The 19,190-nt window shown below is 46.2% G+C and overlaps 1 protein-coding gene across 3 annotated transcripts in view; it reads left to right on the forward strand.

Moving 5' to 3' along the window:
- The window catches only part of PROSER2 (proline and serine rich 2), a 32,967-nt gene extending 14,812 nt beyond the window's left edge, over positions 1-18,155 (forward strand). For all 3 annotated transcript variants that reach the window (XM_065552369.1, XM_005305034.5, XM_042859457.2), the window contains 2 exons: positions 12,614-12,866; positions 14,116-18,155. In XM_065552369.1, the coding sequence (XP_065408441.1) occupies positions 12,614-12,866; positions 14,116-15,122 (1,260 nt within the window). In that variant the 3' untranslated portion in view covers positions 15,123-18,155. The remainder of the gene's footprint in view (positions 1-12,613; positions 12,867-14,115) is intronic.
- The last annotated feature ends 1,035 nt before the right edge of the window (positions 18,156-19,190 follow it).

Raw genomic sequence — 19,190 nt, forward strand, 5'->3', positions numbered from 1 at the left:
ATCTAAGTCGTCGATGAAGATATTGAACAGCGCCGGTCCCAAAACAGACCCCTGCGGTACCCCACTCGTTACGCCTTTCCAGCAGGATTGGGAACCATTAATAACTCTCTGAGTACGGTTATCCAGCCAGTTATGCACCCACCTTATAGTAGCCCCATCTAAATTCGATTTGCCTAGTTTATCGATAAGAATATCATGCGAGACCGTATCAAAGTGACCTAACCTACCTTTGCTTTCTTTGCATCCTGTAGTTTTGGATTTTTTAATGTTAAGCTCAATTGACTGGAGTCCTGTATTACTGATTTTTTTGATTGGTTTCAGGGTAGCAGCCGTGTTAGTCTGTATCTGTAAAAAGAACGGGAGTACTTGTGGCACCTTAGAGACTAACAAATTTGATTATAGCTCTACATACATTGTAAGGCCAAAAATAACCATTTTTGCTCCTTTAGTCTGACTTTCTGCCTATGACGCAGGCCATAGCTTGGTGGAATGCCTTATTTTATTTCATTCACAAAGCTGGAATAACCAAGACTAGGTTGCTAGATCAAATCACATTGTAAACTTCCCTATTCCGTTCGCACGCATCTTACCACCACGGATTTGGAATCACAATTGACTCGTTCCAGACACAGACAAGTCCTGTGAACAAAAGAAATTGGAGATGTTTACCCTCTTCCCAAAGCAGGGCAGCTTTGAGAATAACCATCAGTAAGGTACTTAGTGCTTGATTGTAGACATCTCCTGTGTTCTGTTTCCTATTAGATTAGGCACTTAGTTGCCACTAGCTGCATAAAGGCTCTACTACTCACTCAGACTTAATATAATTTGGTGTGTAATGAATACATCACCATAAACATAGCTGTCTTCACATAAATGCATGTGTGTGGTCATTAAAATTGTGCATGAGTAATCGCTGAGTGGGAGACATGAGCCTTGCATCCTCCAATTAGAATGACTCAGGCTATTCAAGCATTGTCGCAGGAGGGGCCAGGGAAGGGATCAGATCCTTTCACACTTGAGTCAATGAGTCATTGATGGGCGCAGGCATAATAGGCCTGGGGAGGCTAAGCCTTCCCTAAGCCACGCCCTGGCCCTGCCCATGCTGCGCCCTCTTCCCCCATGCCGGTGCCCAAGTCAGCAAGAGCTCAGTTCCGCCGCCAGCCAGAGCCGATGCTGAGGCTAGCTGGCTGGCGGCCTGGCACTGGGGGGGGGGGGAGCAGCCTGGTGCTAGGGTGTGGGGGAGGTGAGGTGTGGTGGGTGCTGGGTGCAGCCTGGCGGTGGGGGAGGGGAGGTAGGGTGGGTGCTTGGGGCTCTGGAGGATGGGGGGGGGGCAAGGTACAAAGGGTGGGGCCATGTGGTTAGTCTCCCTGAAGGGGGGGGGGGGGGGGCGGCTGGTCCTCGCACACCAGCCATGCAGTCATTGCCACTGAGAAGGCAATGACCCAGACAATGTCTGCCTCTCGAAAGCACTGAGCATCCATGGCGCCAGGTCTCAGGCTGCGCCCCCAAAATCAGTGGCAGCTCTTGGGAAATAAACACAACAGGTGTTCACATCGTCACCGGTCTACTCTTCAGTGTCAAGAAGTGACACGGGCCACCTCTTGAACGACCTTCATCTAAGTGGGCGGCAGCATGCGATATGCTTCCATGATAGGGTTGGAATCCTCTGCTGTCATGGTGTTTCCCGTAGGTAACAAGAGGAGGGGTTTTTTGTACCCAACCCAGCAGGGATAACAAGCTGGCTATTGATGGAGGACTTCCACCAGTGTCCTGCATCTCTCAGCTGACCAAGCTCAGGAAGACATTAGTGCCTTTTCTATAGGCCGTGCTGTGTAGTTTGTGTGGCTTTTTTTATCCACGTGCAGTAGGAAAGGTCATACTAGAATTAATACGTCTCTTAAATGACATCAATATTAAACAGATGTTAATAAATGGTTGGCATAGCAGATAAAGCAGCTAGCAACTAAGGAAAAGTTGCAGCTTCCCGCAGCTCCCATTGTGCACGAATGGCAAACCATGGCCACTGGGAGCTGCGGGCGGCTGTTCAAATGTAAACAAACTGTCTGGCGGCCTGCCAGCGGATTATCATGATGGGCTGCAGGTTGCTTGCCACTGCCTTAAGTGATGCTCTTCCTCCCAGGCAACATCGATTCCTTTTGTGGCCTTTAAGCCAGTCGCTTAAACTTCTTGTCTTTGCTTCCTCATTTACAAAGCGAGGATAAATAGCACTGACCTTACATGTGGTGTCTGTAAAGGTGTCGAGTTTTAGGGAGCAGGGGGTGGAGAGAGAAAAAAGCACTGACGGTATCTTAGACTTCCTTTACAGTCCATATTAACACACTATCAAAACATTTCATCACTACATCTTAACATCTCTCTACAATTATCAGTCACCCACAGCTGCTTTTCAGCTGGCATCACAATCTTTAGATCCTACAAGGCAGGCAGATCATTAAGTTTAAAGGTTTCTAAGCACTTATCTGTTGTCTGCATTAATGAGTTTCGGTTTATCCAGACACAACACAGGGAGTCAGGGTCACTTTTGCTTTGCAGGGCTTCAGAGGATTAGAAGTGAAAGTATCGCTTGAGATTTTTATTTTTTCCCCCCCAGCTGGTTACAAGGAAAGGGCCCTCCATATCTCTAGATGTCTAAACTCCATCCAGTTGGCAAGCGCAACCTTTGGATGAGAGATCTCTATGGAATTCAAACAAACACAGGAAAACAATAGCATGTGCAAACAGTTCAACTAACTCTAGCATACCCTGGCTGCTCAGAGCCAGTCTGGTTGACCTGGTAGCTTAGGCTTGGTCTACACTAAACCCCCAAATCGAACTAAGGTACGCAACTTCAGGTACGTGAATAACGTAGCTGAAGTTCGAAGTACCTTAGTTCGAACTTACCTCGGTCCACACGCAGCAGGCAGGCTCCCCCGTCGACTCCGCGATACTCCTCTCGCCGAGCTGGAGTACCGCAGTCGACGGCGAGCACTTCCGGGTTCGACTTATTGCGTCCAGACAAGACGCGATAAGTCGAACCCAGAAGTTCGATTGCCAGCCGCCGAACTAGCGGCTGGGTATAGACGTACCCTTAGACAGTTTGCAGTTGTGTTTTATACCAGTGCTGCATCTGTGAAACTGTACCACTGCTAGCGTTTGGGGGAGAGACTTAAACCCTCAGTGTACACAAGGCCCAGGTGTAAGAACTAATTCTTGCCAGCAGTCTAGTGTCACTTTAGCATATTAAGTAGAGGAAGTCTTGGAAATGGGCAGCTGTCTGCATGTTAATGCTTTGATCTAATCCATTTAGATACAATGCATTCTTTAAAGCACCCCATACTCATATGTTGACTAGAAAAAGCTATTTTTAATGGTACCTGTATCCGTGCTGTGTTTGGAGAGGAATTTGCCTAACGAATAACGGACACTTAAGGGTTAGCATCACAAACCAAAATGTTAAGTTTAATTGAAAAGTGATCTAGCCCATGTCCATTTATTTTAGAACTGTAAAAAGTCACATTATTCGAGGAAGGAAGTTTTGCACACAGGTCTGTGAGTATGAAAAGTGACACTCTGCCAGTGTCTCAACTTTTGCTGAGACAAGGAGATATGTTTACATTCAGATCAGCTAAAACATTCTCAGTGGAGTGAAAGATGAGTGCACCTTCTCCATGCACGGAATCACTTGCATGGCTCTAAAAGGGTGGGTAAACAAAAATACTCAGTTCTTCTCAAGAATCTCCATTCCTAATCCCATGCTTTAAATTTAGAGCATGCTCCCTTTCACTTGGGGCAAGGGCTCCTGTTCTTGGTCAGCTCTTTTACACAGCTGATGAAACAAGCGCAGTTAAATCCAGGCTGAGCAGTTTAAGACTGTATATTTGAATCTCACTGGGGATAAAATGAGGCCCTGGACTTTTTTCAAGCATCAGTTTATGCATCAGCAGCTTAAGACAAAAAAACAAAGGTTTGTGGGCTTAAGCAGCAAGGCCTCCTTTTTCAGTGCTTTAATTCTGTAATTGTATTCATAGGCGACAGGTGGAGCCCCCCTTTAGGGAGGCTAGCCCCCAGCTCTGCCCCTTTTTTTGTGCCCCCCCATGTTGGCCAAAGGAGCTCTGGACCAGCCAAAGCCCCCAAGCCCTCCCCACATTCAGCCCAGAGGAGTCCTAGGCCAGCCTCAGCCATGCCGTGCCTCCCCAGATCCCAAGCTGCCCTGGGTAAAAACCTCTCGTCCCAAAGACGCTTTTGATATGCCCCATGCAGGTTCCAAGATGGCTGAGAAGGGCAGTATTTGTTACTCAGCTTCCTGGATTCAGGAATCCAGGGAGATTACAAATGAACCTGATAAGCTGCTTAGCACATTACCACCTCCTCAGCCACCCTGGAACCTGCATGGGGCATAATAAAGCAAAAACTTCCCCCCACCAAACCCCGCAACAGGGTCCGGTGGTAGCAGCGTGGGGGGCAGAGCCTCCCCTGGCCTATTATACCCGCTGCCCATGATTGTACTATTTCTAAATCCAGCTGTGAGTAACTGAAGTCATTTCTAGGTGGGAATAGCGTATCAGTGCAGTAGTGTCACTTACTGAAACCATACAGCACCTGCTCAAGCATGTTTCGGGTGAGTTGTGCTGGCACTGAATTATGGTATTGAGATTGTACTAGTGTCTCAAATGCAATTGAGAGCTACTGAGAGAACCTCCTTCCTGTGCTGATTACCCTGTGTGCTGTTAAATACCTACTGCTCTTGGGCACTGTGTGTAGCCTTCGTACATAAACAAATGCAATGGACCCTGTTGTGTCCTGTTAATTTGATTCTAGGTTGGGTTAGACTTTCCAGTTATACCTGTGTTAGCTGCTATATTTGGAAATAGGTTTTGACCAAATGCTCCCGCCGCCCTCCCGCCTGACATTCAGGGGCTGGAGTCCGTGCCGCCTGCCCACCCAGTGCTCCAGTGCTGGGTGCCGTGCTGCCCACCCCCTCCGCCCCCCGTGTTGGGGCTGGGGGCTGTGCTCAGCTGCCTGCATGCCTGGCACTCCAGGCCTGGGGTGAGGGGCTGGGCTGCCTGCCCCCCCCCCCCCACCTGCTGTTCTGGGGGCCGCGCTGCCTGACCAGCGCTACGGGGAGGATGGACACTCAGGCTGGTGGGGGGTGGGGCTCTCTGGGCTCTGGCAGAGTATGAGGGGCGGGCCAGCCAGGGGCTATCTTCCCCCAAGCTCATGGTTCACCCGCCGCCACCCATGGCGGATGTGCTACCTAAACAATGACCGGTGCACTATGGGATGGCAGCAGGACAAGGACTATTTGCACTGTTGTGCTGTTCCCCCTGTGGTAGCTGTTGGCACTGCCGTCACGCCAACCCTAATCAGGAATGCACGGCTGCCTCTGGCGCTGGGTAGTGAGCAGCTGCATTCCTCCCCATTCCAATTCTTGCATTGTAACATCAGATTGTGTGAAGCAATCTCCTACATGCCAATCTCAGGCCTTCCCTTTGCACAAGTACCCACTTAACCTTATCTGCACCCAGGCTCCTCCAACTTCTCCATTAAACCAAGGAGGTTACACAGTAGTAAGGTTTTAGAAGTTAAGGGTGTTAGTCAGGAATTGCAGACTTGATTCTACTACAACTATTCCCTTGTTCATATGAATTTACAGTGGACTGATCCCAACACTACCCCATAACTCTTGACTCCACCATGCTGAATGTAGGGAGTATGTCACACAAGATTAAGTGGTCCTGTAATGACACTATTTCCAGTCTATTGAGATGATCCTCAATCACTGAATTTTTCCAGTGTTTCTGTTCTTTATAAAATACCTGTCTATGGCCCTATATGTAGAATGTGAATCTCTTCACACAATGATACATGCAAATAACTAATCATTCTTGTTCTGAAGCACCTCTTATTTTTGTTTTTATTGCTTAGTATTCACTCTTAGTAGAATTAAAGTCCCTTATATTAAAGGGCCAGTAGATCACACCTTTACTACCCAATTTAAAACACGGGGGTTGCCCAAGTCACTGTGGGCCGCCTTTGACCTCCAAAACCCTTAGATACTGACACCAAAAAAGACCAAACATTGAGTCTTTCAGATCCAATGCTGTGATTGCAGGGATGGCTTTCAACATTGTTACTTAAGTGGACTTACATTTTGAACAGAAATCAAATACAGAATTTTACACACACCTGCAATCCATTTATAGAGATAAACTTTACTTTCTTAAACTTACAATGTAGCAAAAATTCCAGATTTAATAAAATCATGGGATATGCAATACTGGGTCCCTGGCTGTAATATATTCTCCAGTCCTTAATATTAAAGTAACTTTTCTGGACAGGGTAGAAGAGAATTTGCTCACTGGAACACAAACTTTCCTTTACAAAAAATATTCCAGTAGAGCGCATACTGCTCATGCCAGACAGGGCAAATGTGCATTAAGTTTTAATATATTAGATGCCAACTGAACATACCCAGCTTTTTTCGCTTGTAATCCAAATTTCTTCCCTCACAGGCAACAGCTTTAAGACTCTAAATATTTCAGTTTTCAAACTTCAGCTGTTCTTTGACTGTAGCTTTTTCTTAAAGCAAGAAAACCCACTCTCTCCCCCTGCCCTCCTCTGCTTTCCAGTATCACAAGGAGTTGCAGGGATTCTACTTAAAGTTTCCGAAAACAAATTATTTTTCAGGCAGCAAGAGAGCCTGGAAAATAAGCCCCAAAAGAGGTGACTGTTTCCACATATGGACTATGTGGAAAACAGGGTTATAATGGAAACAGGTTTTGTAACCTTAGTTCTAGTTGGCACGGCCAGCACCTACTGTAATAAAATTCCTCCCCCTTTTCTGAAGCTTTCAGTATAATTTGAAGAATGCAGAAGAGCATTTTGTAAGACCGCCGTGCTCTTAGAGCAGCGATCGCTTGTAATTCCTCAAATTACACCATGGAAGTACAGAGACAGCTAATGTAAGCAATAACCGTTCACAAGCTGTCACTGCTCTGAGAGCATTGTTGTTCCACAATACTGACATGCGCATATTATCACCATAGTATCTGAGCAGCTTGAACACCAATGGATATATTCTCATGACACCTCTGCGGCAGGGAAATATCCCCATTTTACAGATGGGGAAACTTGAGGCATAGTGTGCCTGTGGCAGGGCTGGAATCCGGACTTTAAGGGTCTCCTGAACCCCATCTCAGTGCCCTAACCAAAAGACCATTGTTCCTCCGTAGCTGCTTTCTCATCACTCCCATGAGAAACGGACTACTTGGGTGACCATTGCAGAGAGAAGCATTTAGTTGAGGGAAGAAAATAATGGCTGTGAACATAGACTTGTGCCTGACGATACTGGGGGAGGCACAATGTGAAGGGAGGGCTATGTGACTGCTCCACCTGTTGCCTCTGGGAGGAACCTTCCAGCCAGTCCTGCCGGCTGCTGGGAGGCTGGGGCCACAGGACCGGGAGCATGTGCCTCTGGGCTGGGCTGGGCTGGCCTCAGCCTGACACAGCATCAGTGTCTCTCAGGAGTTCCCACGTGCTCGCGGACACCGCAGCAGGGGGAGGGGCATGGGCAAGGCTCCTGCCTCCGGCTGAACAAAGGGACCTTGCTCCAAGCACCTTCCCCAGTGACCCTCCTGCCCTGAGCTGGGCCCAGTCCAGGGCTGCTGCATGGGCCCCTCTGTCCTTCTCCTGCTGAGCCTCTCTCCCCCCTCCCCTGGCACTTCCAGCTGCCTGGGTGGGTGGGGCGGAGCCACTTCTCAGGCTGGCTCACTGTGCTCCGTACCACTTGCTGAGAGGCGGTAGCTAGGTTGACAGAAGAACTGTCTACAGTGGGGATTAGACTAGTTGAACCATGTCACTCAGGGTGTGGAATTTTCATACCCCTGAGCTATGTAGTTGAGTTATCTTAACATTTTAGTGTGGACCTGGCCTCTGTCAAAAACACACCAATGTTCATATGGTAAGGCCTCAATCCTGCATTGCAGGGTTAACACGGGCAGATTAACAAATTTGCTGCCTCTAGACAGTCAAAAAATTGCCGCCCCCCCTGGCAAGCTGGGGGGGGGGGAAGAAGGGGAGTTGTGGCGCACTTAGGGGATGGCGGCAGTGGAGCAGGGGTGAGCTGGGGCAGGGAGTGGTTCCCTGCGCCCTCCCCAAGAGTTATTCCCCGTGCCCGCTGGCCCCAGCTCACCTCCGCTATCCCCTGAACGCACCGCTACTCCTCCTTCCCAGCGCTTTCGCGCGGCAAGCCTGGGAGGGAGGGGGAGAAAGGGAGTTGCGGCGCACTCTGGGGATGGCAGCAGCAGTGGAGCAGAGGTGAGCTGTGGCGGGCCGGGGAGTGGTTCCTGGCCCCCCTTACTCCCCGAGCCCACAGGCCCTAGCTCACCTCTGCGCCGCCTCCTCCGAGCACACTGCAACTCGCTTCTCCCTCCCTCCCAGCGCAGCAAAGCCTGGGAGGGAGATGGAAGGAGGGGAAGCACGGCGCGCCTGGGGGAGGAGGCGGGCTGGGGATTTGGGGAAGGGGCAGAGTTGGGGAGGGGGCAAGAGCAAAATTTGCTGCCCTGGGCTTTGGTGACCTAGGCGATAATACACACCGCTGGGTTAACATACTGCAGTGAGGGCTATTTCTCTGTTCAGTCCTGTTTTCACCCCCCCCCACCAGGTATTTCAGCTCAGTAGATGGGGGGGGGGCACAGTTTTGTGTGGTTTTTGGGGGGGGGTGTTTTTTTAAATGGGGGACTCTTTTCTTTTAAACTGTAGCTGAAAATTTTGCTCAAACTTAAAACCCAATCCTGCCATAAGGCAGAAACCACCCTCTGAAAACTTCAGCCCAAGAAATCAGTGCTTTAGACAAGCAATTAAAAATGGGGCTAGAATGGAAACACTTACTACAGTGTGGTGCTGACAGGCCAGGTGCCAACTCTTGCCAAGGCTGCGGGCATTAGCAAAGAACTGACAAACTCGTAGCTGGAGACCAGACCAGTTCACTTGTGTTAGTGTTGCTCAATAGGTATTAGTCTTAAGAATATATTTAGTGTTTAGACTCTAATTCATGCAGCAATTTACAAACATTCTACATCTTATTCATGATGTCTGTATTCCATGCTATAAGGAAATATGTAAGTTTTGCTTTATAACTTTGAAAATGTCTGCTCTGAACTTATGAACTGAGATGGGAAGTGTATGGGGTTGGTTTTTTCCCCACGGTCCATCCACAAGAAATAGCAAAATCAGATGGGCCCTCCAGGAACATCACAGTACAAAGGATTGGTTAATGGCCCTGTCACACCTTGGAAATGCTGTGTGCAAGGAAGCTCATTCTTTATGGACTTGAAAGCTGAATGAAGGCAATAAAACAAAGACCTAGGAAAATTGTCCTGCTCTTTGCTGTTTGAACTGTCACAGGGCCAGAGACCCCAAACTAAAGCCAGAGATCCCCAGGGGTCACCACCTGGATCTGCTTTGAAAGATACCTTTTGAGTTGACAATTACTACAACTCAGGGTACATCTACACTACAGGGGGAGTCGATTTAAGGTAAGCAAATTCAGCTAGGTGAATAGCGTAGCTGAATTCGACGTATCGCAGCCGACTTACCCCGCTGTGAGGACGTCGGCAAAATCGACTTCTGCGGCTTTCTGTCGACAGCGCTTACTCCCACCTCCGCTGGTGGAGTAAGAGCGCCGATTCGGGGATCGATTGTCGCGTCCCGACGGGACGTGATAAATCGATCCCTGAGAGGTCGATTTCTACCCGCCGATTCAGGCGGGTAGTGTAGACCTAGCCTTAGTCACTCTTGGGAGTTAGATTGCAACTCACTGTGTATGTTTGCTTGCTTTAACCTGTAAAGATTTATTAATTAGGAAAAATAAATGTTTTATTTAGATACCTGTAGCCAAGCCTATAATAAGCTATTATCTTTGGTGTAAGATCTAGCATAGGCGCCGACTTCCCCTCTTTCCCATGGGTACTTGACCCCCTGGCCCTGGCCCTGGCCCTGCCCCCACCCCTACTCCACCCCTTCCATGAGGCCCTGCCCCCATTCCAACCCCTTCCCCAAAGTCTCTGCCTCCTCCCTGCCCCTATTCCAACTCCTTCCCCAAATCCCCGCCCTGGCCCCGCCTCCTCCCCCTCCTTCCCAGAGCTTGCTAATGCTGCCAAACAGCTGTTTGGCAATAGCTGGGCAGGAAGTGCTGGGAGGTAGGTGGAGGAGCAGGGACATGCCTCACAAGGAGGAGGTGAGGTGGGGTGGGGAGAGCTTGGCTGCCAGTGGGTGCAGAGCACCCACTAATTTTTCCCCGTGGGTGCTCCAGCCCTGGAGTCTCCAGCCGTGGGTGCTCCAGCACCCATGGAGTCAGTGCCTATGAGATCTAGGGTACCAATTGATCTGGGGTAAGTGACTGGTCTCTTGGGACTAGAAGCAACCTGAATACGGTGTGAATTTTTTTTGGTGTAAGTTACCATTTATAACTAAGTCCAGCTTGCCTGGATGGCAAGATAGACTGGAGACTATAAGGGGACTGTCTGTGACACCCTGGTAAGACTGTTGTGATCCAGGAGTTCACGTTTGTTTCTGGCTTGGTGAAATCTAATTATAGAACATACCGCCAGTTTGGGGTGCCTGCCCTCTTTTTGACAGTCCACCCTGAGGTAGGCACTCATGGTTGTGAGCCACTCCAGACAGCGTGACACTCAGCAGTTGCTGTCACTAGATCAATTCATGCAGTCTGTCAGGAGTACGCTTCAGGTTACACAATTAATGTGTGGTGTATGGGTGCCAGAACTGCAGTGCTTTGCTCATAACCATCTGGCTCTCAGGGAATGCATCAACAAAACATACTTCTTGTGTTAGCAAAAACGACCCAAGATTTCTCTTGTATTTATTAGAAAACTTCCAGAGATTGTAGCTCAACCAATACCGACCAGGCTGGTTTACAAGTGGGTTTTTTGCTCTGAAGACCCAAAGATGTTCTTCTAAGCTGAAATGTAAAGCAGTGGAGGGGGAAGTTCAATTGGCTGCTTGGGATTATAAAACTAATTGTGAGCCCTAAAGCATTTACCTTCACACCCCCATGGTGGTGGTTTAAATTGCAGACCCACCCACACTACTGAGTGCTTAAGGCTTACTGCCAATCACCTAGTGCTTTTCATCTATAGACTATAGTGTTCTGCGAAGGTAGGTCAGCAGCATTGTCCCCATTTTAATGACTGGAGCACAGAGGCAAAGGGTTTGCCTGCACCAGGATTTTAGCCACTGGTATATCTGCACCAATGCACACTTTACCCCAGCACAGGTTGATCAGCACAGCTTACTCTGGTTTGGCACAAGTTCTGTTGCCTTGGTGTAACCTGCATTTCCTCTAGGGTTTTGCATCGGTAGAGCTACACGTGTCTGGCTTGTCAGGCCAGGCAACAAGCTAAAAGCAGAGATGGAAATGGAACATGTGTCTTGACTCCCTGCCTGGTTTCTCTTCCCCCCCCCCCCCACCCGGTTTGCAGCCAGCAGCTGCTAGCCATTCTCACGGTTACACACTGTATGAGAGAAGTGTAATCTAGAAAGGGAAGCAAACCGCCACTTGGCTCTCATTGCTACTAGAACAGGTGCTTTGCAGACAGTCTGCAAAGTTGTTGGGAAATGTCTTTCCTGCACCTATTGTCTCATAACACTCCTTACTAGTCACTATTTGTCATCCTTCTACTTGTGGAAAAGAGGGTGCTTCCCATGAGCTAGGAGTGTGAGAAGGGTTCAAGCATTGCTGCTCATAGAAGCGTTATTGGGATCAGGTTCGTCGAGAGCTGTGAATCAGAGAAGACTAAGTGACTTCTTGGATCATCCAGTCTATTTCCCCACTCATGCAGTATTAGTCCCTACTGGACAAAACCTGCCTTGCTCGTCCCTCTACTGTCAGGAAGCATTTCCTGATATTTATTCTAAATTTCCCTAATTCTTTTTTTTTTTTTTAATATTATCTAATTCCCCTTCATCCTTGTTATTAACAATTTGTAGATAGTTGGTTTATCATGGATATCTGTCTCTGCACATCTCTGTACCCCAATCTTCTTGTTTTCCTCCAACTTGTTACAGTGACCAAAACGACTATTTTGGAAGCCCAATATGACACGAAAAAGGGGCAGGTACTTGGCTCTTCTGAAAATCAGGCACTTTAGTCTGTCTTGCATCAGACACTCAAGCACTGAACGTTTGTGAAAACACAAGCCTATACTCTGTAGTATCTATTCTCAACCAGAGCAAGTGAGATTTATTTTTTTTAATATGCTCTGCTAAAATAGGATATTACAGCAGTGGCTATGTCATCCTTTGTTTTTAATAATTTTGTAGTTCTGTCAAAAAAGCAAAAACTTTCCAGTCAAGACTTATGCTCTATCAACCCATACTGCTTAAATATACTCATGGTGTTTATATTGTAGCTATTTAGACTTTTTTTCCCCCTTAGGTTGGAAGTTTCTGATAAGATAGTAATTGTTAGGATCAAGCTTTTTTCTTTAAAACAGGTGCTGCATTTGTGTTCTATTATTCAGTTAGCCAGTCTTTGCAAAATCCTATACAACTAGCATTTGTTGTCTTCACTTAAGACTCTTTTCTCTAACTGTAGGATGATGAAAGTCTCCAATACCTAACCCATGAGGAGAAGGATGTTCTCCTGTTTTTTGAAGAAACCATTGATTCTTTAGAAGATGACTTGGAAGAGCAGGTCCTACATGACAGCGGTATCCATGGTCACTCCCCAAGATCAACGGACGAAAATGCTTCCAGCCATTCAGAATCGGAAGAGATCATTGACTTGGTGCAATCAACCTCTGAGAACAGTGATCACAAGTGTACTCCGAACAGAGAAGTAGCAACAGGTAAAGTGTGACAGCTTCTAGTGTATGTACATTGAGGCAAACCTGTTACTCAGGATACAGAAGTTCTAAGTCTTTTCAGTACTGACATACCTCTTGTTCTGAATTTGTTGAATCCTACTTTTAAAAAGCAGATTTTTTCACCATGTCCCTCCCTGTTGTAGGGGAAGTTTGTGTGCCAGTACCACCAGAGGTGACGCATGGAGTGGGACATGCAGGGTCACGTCCCTCCCAGATTGCTTGGTCACATGGTGCAACCTGGCCCTCCTTCCTGGGGGGCAGCTGAGCCAGCAGGAGAGACAGAGGCAGGAGAATCAGCTGGAAGCTGCAGGGAGGGGCCTCTGCTTTCTGGGAGGAGGGAGGGGGCGCCCTACATTCCGAGGGGGGACTCCTTGAGGGGTGTGACTCGAGCTGTTCCGGGGTTGTGCCCCCTCCCACTCTCAGCAGGCACAGGTTGTCTGAGTACCACGCAGGTGGCTTAGTAGCTCAACATTATTAGTTTCCTTAATTTAGTTGTTCAGATGCTGAATTATGACTATTGTTCCTCTCTTGTGCTCTCCCCACCCGCCCCCTGATACACCAAGGCACTAACAAAATAGAAGTGTAATGAAGTTGCTTCAATGAGCAATAGGAGTGAAATGCATGACAATGACTGTAACAAGTATACTTGTTCATGCACCCGTTCCTTTATCCACCTCTAGCCCACACTTCTGTGGACAGCCATCTTGTGAATCAATGGTAGTGGAGCCACCATGAGGGCTTAGAGGAATGTGGCTTCACTGACCAAACCCCACCACATGGGTAGGTGGTGCCCATAGAGTGGCCTCCTGATCCCTACACAGAGCCAGTTTCCCCAGACTCTCTGCTGAAGAGGAGGACTTGCCCATTAGCAAATGCGCTACTTGGGTTTTAAACCTGTTTCTTTCCCCTCTGGTCACAGTAACCAAGAAAGGGCACAAAGGCAAGAAATAGAGGAAAAGGAGAAGGCTGCTGAAACACTGCACGTACATCTAGCAGATATGGGCATAATGGATTAGCAGAAGGAAGGATTGTATCAAACCCATCACAGACCGTGTCTAAGTGGAGGCATTAGTTGCCGGAGGAGACATTCAGCTACTCAAGTTCCAACTTCTTATTCAAGTGAAAAGTTGGGGGCGAGGGGTGTTGTGGGGAGAGAGGCCAATACTAGTGAAAGGAAGCTTTGTGTTCCACTCTGTGCAAGGACCTAATGAGATTCCATTTGTTTTTTAAGTGTCAGAGGCTGCCAGGAGAACAGATGATCCTAAGCCAGAGGGCAATGAGCTGCCTGAGAAGATTCCACCTCCTGATGCTCCGCCAAGCCACCCTTCAGCTCCTCCATTGATAAGCGATGAGACAGTTCTTGCTCCATGCCCCGTGCAGCACCCCAAGCTTCATCATGCCATCCCCACTCCACTTATCTTGGCTCAGAAAATGTCCGAGAAGCAAGATGAGACAAGGACATGCTCTCCCACTTCCCCCAAGGAGGGGAAGCCTGTGGAGTGGAGAAAAGCCCCAGTACAGAACGGAGACTGTTTTCCAGCTCTTAAGCACCCTCTGCTGCCTGCACCCAAATCCTACCGGTTTCCAAGTAATATCAACATAACCAATGCAGGTGGGAAGGAATTCAACCAAACTATCTCTAAGGCAGCAGTCAATGTGCAGGTGCGCAAGGCCCAGGTGCTGGCCAACATGAACGGAGCAGCCTTTGGGACAGCTGAAATAGAAGAGAGGTGGCAGAAGAATGAGCTCTTGGTTCGCAGCAGAAGCTCCTCCTTAAGAGATCTAACTTCTGAGCAAACACGATACGACGCTCTGACAAAACTAGGCCTGGCGAAGGAAAGGCCAAGTCTAGTCCAACAATATCGTGTCCCAAACACGCACAAGATACAGGACTTGCAGGAAGAACAGGGAGAGACTGTTTCTAATGGGTATCAAAATATCCACGCAACCTTAAAATGCGATCCCAGCCCTTTCCTTCCTATGGGCAAGACCGTGAAGATCAAACCAGACACAGCTCTCACCAGGGACAAGGTTGCTCGACAGAATGTTGCCAAAAGCTTTTATGACCATGGGCAGCCCGACTTAAATCTGGAGATGAGAAAGAGGTCAGGCTCACTGCCTAGACCTTCGGGATTTCGACCCCAGGGGATAACAGTACAGTTTTCCGGCCGAGGCTCAACAGAAGAAGCCAGGAAAGAGGCTCTTCGGAAACTGGGGCTGCTGAAAGAGACTATCTGAAAATCTGACAGGACCATCCTGACACCTGGGGGCAAGCGAATGGATTGGCTTTGTGTTGGAGCAGTCAAACAGGATCCGGTTTAAAAGGAAACTGGGAGAACAAGGGGCAGTTCTGTGCTCCTGCAACCCCAGGAGGTATTAAATATTGTACAATCGCAGGGACTTACTGTCTTCACACCAAGAGTGGCACCCCGGTGGGTTCAACACTACATCCCACCAAGTTACCCGTCTGATGTTCAGTGACTTGTGCAGACTTTTTCTTTCTAAAGTCCTGGCTGTAGCAGAGGGCATTGCATTAATGAAGTGTTCTGTGCAGTATTTTTTTTTTTTTTTTTTTATTGTACGTAGATGACAAATCAAATGGAGGATTTTCCTTATGTTGTACCATTCTGAAGCCAAAAACTAGATAGATCCCTGTCTGTGTGTATGATATACTATAACTGAAGTCTTCGACCTAGCTCACAAAATTCCATGACTTTTCTTTCCTATGATATTGTATTACCTAGCTCTGCCCATATTGATACATAACAGGTGTTGGAATCTTCCTTCTCCTCACTCTGCCCAAAATCTCAGCTCAAGCATGTCTCTGTGCCTCCTTACAGAGGGTGGTTTCCCATTTGGCCTTCTCTCGGACATAGAGGCCCAGGCTTGGAGTGGGTAACTGCATTGTTCTGCCACTTAATTTGAACATCACCTCTCCTCCTAAGCAGTTGCTTCTTGAGCATCTAGCGACCTACTGGGTGTACAGTGACAGGCACCAGCTAGCTCTCAAGGATACATGCAGTGTGTTCATCGTGTTCCTCTGACAACCAAAGAGTAACTTGACAATCAGGAAGCTAAACCTTTATATACCAGAAATGATGACCAGAGAAGCCATAGGAACAAGTTAACTTTGTACCCAGAGTCAGAGCCTTCTGTTTAATGTCTTATTTTAAACAAGAGTTCAGTGGAGGAAACCTCATTGCTCTGAAACAGTAGTTCTACTCCACTGAGCAGCTGTGGTTCAGTGCTGTTATTTTTTAATTAACTTACGACTTTTTTTTTTTTCCCCCCCGGAGTCTTTCCTATGCTCATCCCTATATTGTGTTGAGAGCCCTAATAATTCCCAATTCAGAGATGTACCTTTCTTGGAAAAAATCAGCCTATCCTGCTAATGCACCACCAAAGTTATAACCAGAATCCTTGTACATTAAACAGAATTAAAGGCACTTGTATTTACCAACACATGGAGACTTCCAAAACTCTGTCCAGTTGCCAATTTCCTGTGCCCAACAGACAGAGTTTAAAGGCAGTGTGAAAATTATTTATTTATTTTTAAATGTTAGAAGGGATTTACGTCCCATATGGCAAAGTTACTCTTCCTAAACAAAATACCGGTAACTCATTTTCTCCTTCCATACGTATCCCAAAATACTTTAGATTCCAAACTAGCTTCTATTCTTAATGACAAAGTATCTGACTCTATTTACTCATCTTTATTTTTGTACATTTGTAAGAGGCCCAAAATGTTTAATTTCTCCTAAAGGTGAAGATAACCCCAGTCTCTCTCTCTCTCTCTCTCTCTCTCACACACACACACACACACACACACACACACTCTCTCTCTCTTTCTCTCTCTCTCTTTTATGTAGCCTGTAGCATTTTTTTCCTTTCCTTTTTTAAAGGGCTGAGTTATAAATCTTGGAAAATAAGAGGAGTGGTTACAGTAGAGACTAACACACCCTCTATTATAAAAGTTCTGACAACTGTGATAAATATCTTTCTGTATTTCCTTGATAGAAAGTGTTGCTTAAAACTTTCTGAGTAGAATTTATAAATTCTAAGCTTTTGAAGGAAAATCTTTTCATAATTGTTTACCTGCCTCATAAGTTATAAAATCTTTTTTTAAATAGTATTTAATCAGTTTTTATAATTGATTGCATATGTTATGGAATCTGGCTAGTTTTATTATTTAAATGAGGGATTATTTCTTCAGACTTTTAATACTTTGATTTGAAAGATCATGTTCCCTGTTATAACAGATGTATGTAAGTAATTTTGAAATTGACTGACTATTCTTCAAGCAAGCAAAGCACTTAGGCATGTGCTTAGTTCAATACGTGACTAGATCCACTGAAGCAAATGAGACTACTTACATGCTGAACTTTCAGCATGTATGTAAGTGCTTTGCAGGATCTGAGAATCTGGTCCCAATTCAGGACTGTATTTAAGCATGTGCTTGGGATTTAAGTGCTGTCCTGAATATGAGCCTAAGTGAGGGTAATGCATTAAACCTATAATCTTAACCATTTTTTATTTCAAATACTTATTTTTCTACAAGCAAATCAAATTTAAGTGTTCCACAGTTTTTATGCATCAAACTTTTGAGTCCTAGTAAAGAAACACTACAAATGCCAAACCTGTATAAACCATCTTCACATTTTATCACATTTCTGTCAACAGTAACAAGTATTGATCTTGTGCTTAAATCTTTTTTTTTTTTTTTTTTTTTTTTTTACAGGTGACATCACCCTCTTAACCATTTTAAAAAACATTTTGTTTTATCCAAGTATTTCTTTGGGTGAAGCTGAATTTCAGTAGATTAGTAAAATCATAACATTTTAAAAGTGGATAAAGTTTTTTAATATCTTGAAGGTATAAGAGATTGCAAAATCTTGTGTTACCTTGTCCTTTCATTCTTCAATTAGGGTTGAAGCCTCAGCTGGTGGGAATTGGCATAATTCTAAAAATACACCAGCTGAGGGTGTGTGGGCCAGTGTATTTATTTTGGTATGCTAACATACCCATTACCCCATTGATAAAACCTCTCCAGTGTGCCTAAAACTGTAGAAAGTAAAGCCATGTACTACATGTGAAGTTGTTATAGCTGCTAATGAAATAACTTGTATATTAATGCAAACTATGTTGTGTATCATGTTACTGTGTATGTAAATGTTGAGGTTTTATTTTAAGGTGGTGGTTTTGTCTTGCATAACTATCTTCTCTGAAAACCATAATGAATCAGCTGATTAAACTAACTAGGATAAAACCCAATGGCCAGTAGTGGATGGAAAGTGGAGTTTTTTTTCTTACAAACTCTTTATCATCCAGCAGCACCTGACTCCTTTCTTTCTAAGACGAAATGACTGAGGCCATGCCTATCCTACAGGGCCTACAATGTCACAGCTCCAGCTCTGCCGCCTGTGCTGAAGATACATCGTAAAGCAATGGAAGGGGTTTCTCTCTCACTGAAGTTAATCCATCTCTCGATGTGGTGGTAGTTAGGTTGACAGAGGAATTCTTTTGTTGACTTAGCTGTAACTACCACAGGGGTAAGGAGCTACATTGATCTAAATTTTAAGTGCAGTGGGGGACATGCGGAGGGGCCTCCAGGGTCATGTGCACCCCCAGATTTGCTGCTTGGCTTGTACTGAGCATGGGGTTGAAGCCAGCTGCCCTCATTCCGCCTCCCCACAATCAGCAGGCATGGGTTGTCTCCTTAAACTGCTGACATGAATTAAGCCTTCCCTGTCTCATCCCAATTCTAGTGCTCAGAGATCCACAAATGTAAAGAAAACAATGCTGTGCATTCAAAATCCAGCACTCATTTCATAAGGAGATATTTGCATTCTTGCCTTTGGGGTAATATCCTTTGGGCCAGACCAGCACCCTTTGTGTATTGCAATGAGCAAGCAGAAGTCCTTGCCTTTCCCCACCACTTTGCTATTGTAATAACTTCCTAAAGGGGGGCGTTTAATACTATTTCCTGTATACCCTCCACGCAACATCTCCATGTCTGCAGGGTTGTGCTGCCTGTATTGTAGGAAGTAAGCATAACCCTGGAGGCGTACACCTAGAAGAGGGCATCTTCATTTTTTCTCCTCATGCAGGACAGAGTTCCTGTACGGAAGACTTGTCCAGTAATATGCTTCTCTTCCCTTTCACTTGGATTTCAATAAATGCAGGAATGAGAATTTTCTGACAGGAAAACTTTAAAGTTGCATGTCCAGCCTAGGTTAGAGTCTCTGTGTGGTCGCATAAAAGGGTTAAACTCAACTTCTTTAAAAAATGAGGTTCTATTTATGTTAT

The sequence above is a fragment of the Chrysemys picta genome, chromosome 1, assembly GCF_011386835.1.
Source record: "Chrysemys picta bellii isolate R12L10 chromosome 1, ASM1138683v2, whole genome shotgun sequence".
Taxonomy (NCBI): domain Eukaryota; kingdom Metazoa; phylum Chordata; order Testudines; family Emydidae; genus Chrysemys; species Chrysemys picta.